This window comes from Aotus nancymaae, unplaced genomic scaffold, assembly GCF_030222135.1.
Source record: "Aotus nancymaae isolate 86718 unplaced genomic scaffold, 86718_ANA_hifiasm-v0.15.2.pri h1tg000029l, whole genome shotgun sequence".
In the NCBI taxonomy this organism is placed as follows: Eukaryota; Metazoa; Chordata; class Mammalia; order Primates; family Aotidae; genus Aotus; species Aotus nancymaae.
The window spans coordinates 18,628,484-18,635,593 of NW_026988442.1; the positions used below are offsets into that span (position 1 = coordinate 18,628,484).

The 7,110-nt window shown below is 50.8% G+C and overlaps 1 protein-coding gene across 1 annotated transcript in view; it reads left to right on the forward strand.

The window, feature by feature from the left end:
- Positions 1–4,801, forward strand: part of PPP1R16B (protein phosphatase 1 regulatory subunit 16B) — a 91,410-nt gene extending 86,609 nt beyond the window's left edge. The window contains 1 exon segment of the mRNA XM_012455021.3: positions 1–4,801. Coding sequence (XP_012310444.1) covers positions 1–303 — 303 coding nt within the window. The 3' untranslated portion in view covers positions 304–4,801.
- The last annotated feature ends 2,309 nt before the right edge of the window (positions 4,802–7,110 follow it).

The window sequence follows — 7,110 nt, forward strand, 5'->3', positions numbered from 1 at the left end:
CCGCCCTGGAGCAGCTACAAGGAGAGCCCTCAAACGCTTCTGGAGCTGAAGCGGCAGCGGGCTGCAGCCAAGCTGCTCAGTCACCCCTTCCTTAGCACCCACCTGGGCAGCAGCATGGCCAGGACAGGCGAGAGTAGCAGTGAAGGCAAGGCCCCCTTGATCGGAGGCAGAACGTCACCGTACAGCAGCAATGGGACCTCGGTGTATTACACGGTCACCAGCGGAGATCCCCCACTCTTAAAGTTCAAGGCCCCCATAGAGGAGATGGAGGAGAAGGTGCATGGCTGTTGCCGTATCTCCTAGTCTCCATGCGACGGAGGAGGGAGATTCCTGGGGAGAGGCTCCTGGAATCCAGGCCAGCCCATCAGCCCTGGCTAGGGAGGTGTCAGAGGGCAGCTGGGGACAGGTGGGCTCTGCTTTTCAGAGGAACTCAGACCCCACCCCTCACCTGGCTGCCCATAGCATCCCATGTCCCACGTCCCATGGTTCTGCTTCCTGCTGCATTGTCTGCCATCTGACACAAGGCCCATTGTGGCTTCCTGGCTCACTCTGCTATCCGATCTTGGGAGAGTGGGCTTGAGATCCCAGCTCTATTCTTGGTATAAAGGCTTCTCCGGATCAGTACGTGCATGTCACATATCAACACACACACACACACACACACACTCGATCAGTGTGTGTAGGAATGACATACCTGGGCTCAGGGGAAGCAAGGGGGCTGAGAATGTGTGGGGTATTCCCAAAAGGATGGAAGTTAAGACCCAGAGTCTCATTACCACTGCCAATGTGGCTTTAGCAGGGGACAGGGCCTGCTAAGCTGAGACCCATAGTCCTGCTCAGAGTCATCCCAAGGTCTGAGCCACCAGCCACACCTGGCAGGGGCAAGAAGTCCTCGTTGTGTTCAGAGGGAGCCAGGAACCTACATGGGTAGATGAGATGGGCACAGACCTGTTCCCCGCAGCCTTGTTGAGAGGCACACTTCTGCCCATGCCAGGAGCCAGCTGTGTGACCATTCAGGGGTGGAGGGGGAAACCAGGTGATTCTATTCCTGGAATCAACCAAATCATGCTTTGCTCTTGGATGGAAGTGTCAAAGGCAGAAGGGTGGGGGACAGGGACAAGGTCAGTATTTACCAAAGTGTATCTGATTTAAAAAATTCCTTTAGTCTGTAAAACTCCTACAAGGAGGAAGGTAACTGAATTCTCTTCTTTTTGTGGATCATAATCACAGTCACTGGGTTTTACTGGCTGGTGCTGGAAAAATGAAGCTAAATGAGGAGCTTCCATAGGAATACTTTTCCAGGGAAAGAGGTCAGTTAATATATGAAAATATCGCTGGTTAACAGTGACAGAGCCCAGCACCCTGAGACTGTTTCAGCCCAGCTCATCTCAGCCAGCCCTCTTCAGACTGAGCTGTCAGAGCAAGCAGTTAGGGGCCTGCCTGCCTCCACCTCCCACCCCCATCCACCCACATCAGTCAGTGCCCAGGACCCCGACCCCAGCTTTTGCCTTTTTGGGGATGATTGGTAAGGCAGATTTGCCAGTCAGCCCATTTGAGTTCCTGCATGGCCCAGGGGCTCCCAGCCTGGTCTTGCAGGAGTGGTGATGCCCCAAGGCTGCGAACCCAGGGTTCACGTGGTCAGTATCCCATCCTGCATTCAGGAGATCCATGGCATGGTCAGTATCCCGTCCTGCATTCAGGAGATCCATGGGATGGTCAGTATCCCATCCTGCATTCAGGAGATCCATGGCATGGTCAGTATCCCGTCCTGCATTCAGGAGATCCATGGGATGGTCAGTATCCCATCCTGCATTCAGGAGATCCATGACATGGTCAGTATCCCATCCTGCATTCAGGAGATCCATGGCATGGTCAGTATCCCGTTCTGCATTCAGGAGATCCGTGGTAGGGCTGGAGTTGGGTCTTGCCCAGCTCTGCAGTTTCATAGCCCCAGGTTTCCTGATGCTGGGGAGGGAGAACTGTGAATGGCTGTTCTCCCCTCACTGCTGATGCTCCCAGGACCCCCACTGCCCACAGGCTCAGCCAGAATCTTTTGGTGTAACCAACAAGCTGCAGGTGTGTCCCCTGCTCTGTGCGCCTTTGATTTGTCCTTAAACTACCTCCTTAGAGCTCTGAAGGGGCCCCTAGGTCCAGATTCTAATTTGGGGAACAGATCTGGGTTCTTTTTAACCCACTTCTTTCTCAGTCTACGAGAAACTTTCCCTGAGGGGTACCTGGACTAGGGGCTTGGGGCTGGAAGAGCATCCCTGCCTTGTGCCACAGGTCTAGTTATGGGGTCTGCTATTTGTCATTCTCAGCCCCCTACTGTGGCCCCCATGGCCCCATAACCCACAGAGGGAGCTGGACCTGAAGGGACCTGGGTGTGCTTTCCCAGGAGCAGGGGAGCTGGGCCAGAGAGCAGAGAGTCCATGGGAGTGACTGCACCCTTGGTGGCTGCTGGAAGGGGAGAGGTTCTCAGCATCAGGCACCTCCACCCCAACACCAGGTTAGATGTAGTCTAGAATAGAGTTGGAGGCAGCTCAGGAGGCTGAAGACAGGTGTACAGATGCTTCCCATGTCGCTGGTATCTGGGGTGGGCCCTTTAACATCTCAGGCTGTGGCCAGAACAGGACAAGATGATCTAAAACACACTTACCTTTGGCTGTAAAACAGTATCAGCCCAGACTGATGCTGAAATCCCTCTTGAGCCAACCTTAGCTACAAGGTAGGGAGTGTGAGGGAAGCTACATGCTCCTCAGGAGAGAGCTGTGCAGGTTTTCTTTTTGCTCAGGGGCCAAACACTGAGGGCATATACTGCCCCACCCACTGAGCGCCTGAGGCCATTCCCTCCCTTTTTGCATGCCTCCTGCCTCCTGGGTCATTCCTCTCCACCCAGAAGGCTGGGAATCCCAGCTGATTCCCTGACAGGAGCCGACTTCACACAGGTGACTCTCAGGCATTGGCTCATGTTTTCACCCAAGGATAAACCATTCCCTCTCTGGAGTCCCTGGGGAGCTTTCCCTGTAGGTCTTCTGGGTGTTGAGAGATGAGCTGATCAACCCTCAATGAATGAGCCAAAATTAATTCACTCATATAATTTACTGACTAGCTGCAACATGCCAGCAAGTATGTTAGGTTCTGCAGATAAAGGAGGAATAAGACAGAGTAAGGAAAACTGTTCTTTGTGGTTTCTGTCCCTTGGGGACCACAGGCATCAGCAGTCCCATTCAAGTCACCTGAGGCAAAGTGTCTGCATCTTGGTCCAGCGACCGTTTACTTTTCAGCTCCTAGAATCCTTAGAGTCTGAATCCTTTTAGCTGGTAACAGCTGTCATGGCCATCCCTGGATAACATTTGCCACCAAGTACAGATGCTGGATCTTGGGTTCCAAGCAGACATCATCCAGGTCCATCTGGAACTTTCAATGATAGCTGTCTTCAGCCAGCATCTTTGGGGGATCTGTAATAGCAGCTTGAGATCAGTGTCTAAAAGACTGTTCTGCAATTTGCTGCCAAATGCATCTCAGGTTTTTAAAGTCATTGTTTCTTGCTCATGGTGGCTCATTTATTACAGAGCCCCCTCACCCCACTAATGAATACTGGGAGGAAAAGGAGCTGGAGCTGCTTCCTTCAGCATCAAAGCCTTTCCTCAGGAATCTGCCTCCCTTTATGGCAGGGGTGCATCCAGGAGCTGGAAGAAACCTGGCAAAGTCAACCCCATGCCTAGCTCCTGCTGAGACCCAGGTCCTGTGGCAGCTCCTCATTAGATTAAAGGAGGCCGCTTCCAAAGCAGGTGCTGCATGGCTCACCATCATATGCCCCAAACAATTGAAAGTTGGCAGCTACCACCAGGCTGTGAGTTTCTGGCGAGTAGCTTAGGGAAGCTGAATAAACTCTGGGCCCAGGGCTACTGAAGACTTCAGGATAGAATTCTCCATCAAATATGCAGCATAAGTAAAACTGCTCTGCACTGTTTGATCCATTTCCAAGGGGCTTAGAACAATTAACAAGGGTGTGTCCCCTGTCCTGCCCCACCAGTTTGCTGGCTTTGTAATAACATGAGACCATTTTGGTTGTTGGTGTCAGATACCTTTCCATCCTGAGCTCTCTCACCTACCTGCTCTCTCTCCTAGAGCAGGATACTGGGGTACTTTCAGGAAGGGTGCTCCTTTTAAGACGCCCAGAAAGACTATATTGAACTCTTGCTATTTGTAACTTGGGGATTCTCCCCTCCCCCAGGGCACATAAGAGCAAAAGGTCCAATGGTCAGTGGATGACTCTGTAAAAGTGACCCCTGTGCCAGAAGCTATAGCCCTCTCCCTGACAGGAGTCTCTTTTTGGCCAGAGGGCCTGCTTCCCATGGGCATTGCAAGTGCCACCGTGCGGGGCCTGGCTCTGCACACCCAGGAAAAGTCTGCAGACCCCCAGCCCTCCGCAATAACTCACCAGACCAGAAGCCACTGATGTACAGAGAACACTTAAAAAAATGTATTTTATGTGAAAAAAAAGTTAAAACTCTGTATACTGTATCAGCAGCTTTGTGTAAAAATGGCAATCAAGAGAGTCTAATATATTTAAAACTTTTTTAAAAAAAAATCCTCACGGATCTTTGATATTGTACTGAAGTAACTTCCAGGCAGCCCCTCGCCACGCAGCACTGCTGGGCCTCGGGTCCCAAACCGTGGCTCAGCCACATCCCAGAGCGGGCACATGTCCCTGGAGTTGCTTCCAGCTACCAAGGCCTGTGACAGAAATCGCTGTTAAGAGTTTTTAATTAAAATTATTAAATTCCTTTTAATAACACCTGCTAGTGTGACTGATTATTGCTGTGAGCTCACTTGAACAGTGCTGACTTAAATTCACAAAGAGGAGGTTCCTGGATTAGAGGGTGGGTGAGGGCTTCTGATCTCTTCCCCCTTACTCCTCACTCCCTGCGGAGGGCTCTCGAATGAGGCCCCGTAGAGGGAGTTCTGGGGGCTCAGACCTGGAGCAGATGTTTCTCCAGACTGGGAGATGGTAAAAACTGATGACTTCAAGAAAAGGTGGGTGGTTGGGAATGACCTTCATTCTGTCAAATATTCTCTTTGAAATTAACATGAAGCCCTATAATAGCATATTATATACATGTTCCAAGGTTTTCCTGATATTTATTTATTTATTTTTATTTTTACTTTTTTGAGATGGAGTCTCACTCTGTCATCCAGGATGCAGTGGTGCGATCTCTGCTCACTGCAACCTCTGCCTCCCAGGTTCCAGCGATTCTCCTGCCTCAGCTTCCCGAATAGCTGAGATTACAGGTGCTTGCCATGATGCCTAGCTAACTTTTTGTATTTTTAGTAGAGACAGAGTTTCACCATTCGCCAGGCTGGTCTCAAACTCCTGACCTCAAGTGATCCGCCTGCCTTGGCCTCCCAAAGTGCAGGGTTACAGGCATGAGCCACCGTACTGGCCCCTGATGACATTTGTATGTAACAAGAATGCCCCTCTCCTCTGTCCCGTTCTTGGAGTGCACTGACGTGTCCCGTACTCTTCCCCCTGCCCCGTTCCAGTTCTTCCTTTCATGTACTTATGGTCCTGGCCATTCTCATTTTTTACCTCGAGGCATAGAGAAGCTGTGGTTGCACAGCCTCAGACCGTGGTCCTTGGTCCCTGTCCCACACAGAACTTTGTTGGTGTTTTGAAAGAGGGTGAGAAGAGTGCTTTCTTGTTGCCTCCTGGACCCTGGATACCAGAGCAGGGACACATGGTAGGCCCCACACTTAGTCCTGAGAAACTTCACAAATGGATGGGAATGGGGAGAGGAGGGAAAGAGAGGGAGAGTCATTGCTAAGTAATAATGGTAACTTCTCACATTTATGATGCTCTTTCATTTACACAAAGAAGATGAAGGCTGAAAATTGACTGTTGGATTTAGCTGTGTGGAACTCATGATGAACCTGACAAGGGGTTTTGGTAAAGCAGTGGGGGTTTTAGCCCGATTGAAGAGGGCTGGAAGAGAACTGGAGACAGCAAATATAGACAACTGGTTTGAGGGTTTCTTTTTCTTTTCTTTTTGGAGTCAGAGTCTTGCTCTGTCACCCAGGCTGGAGTGCAGTGGTGCGATCATAGTTCACTGCAGCCTTAAACTCCGGGCCTTAAGTCATCTCCTGCCTCAGCCTTCCCAGTGGCTGGGACCACCATGAGCACCGCCATGCACTAAAAGTTAGACACACCACCATGCCCGGCTAACTTTTGTATTTTTTCTAGAGACAGGGTCTTGCTATGTTGCCCAGGCTAGTCTCAGACTCCGAGACTTGAGTGATCCTCTTCCCTCAGCCTCCCACAGTGCTGGGATTACAGGTGCAAGTCACCATGCCCAGCCATGTCTGAGGTTTTATGCTGCAAAAGTAAGAAGAGAAATGGGGAGCTTTAGAGGAATGTAGGGTCAAGAGAGGGCTGTTTTAAGATTAAGATGTTTCAACATGTGTGTAGGCTTGTAGAAATGAATCAGTAAAGAGGGACGCTGATGCTCCAGGAGAAAGAAGGAGGTTGCTGGAGTGATGCTGGTGAGTAGAGGGGCTGGAAGTGCCCAGGCAGAGGAGTTTGGGTTGGATGGTGCAGATGCAGTTCATCAATGCCCTGTGTATGGGCAGAGATGCAGACAGGAAGGTAGACTGGATGGGCGCATGTGAAAGTTCCCTTCTCACTGCTTCTGTGTTCTCGGTGACATAGGAAGCAAGCTGTCAGAGGGGAAAAGGTAGAGAGAATGAGGGAAATACAGCCTAGCAGGCAGCAAGTTTCGCTTTTGTCACCCAGGCTGGAGTGCAATGATGCGATCTCGACTCACTGTCACCTCCATCTCCTAGGTTCAAGTGATTCTCCTGCCTCAGCCTCCCGAGTATGGGATTACAGGCGTGCACCAAGACACCTGGCTGATTTTTGTATTTTTAGCAGAGACGGGGTTTTACCATGTTAGTCAAGCTGGTCTCGAACCTCAGGTGTTAGTCAAGCTGGTCTTGAACTCCTGACCTCAGGTGATCCGCCCTCCTCAGCCTCCCAAAGTGCTGAGATTACAGGCGTGAGCCACAGCATGGGCCCTGTCTCCTAGCGGGCAGTTTTAAGGATCATGAATT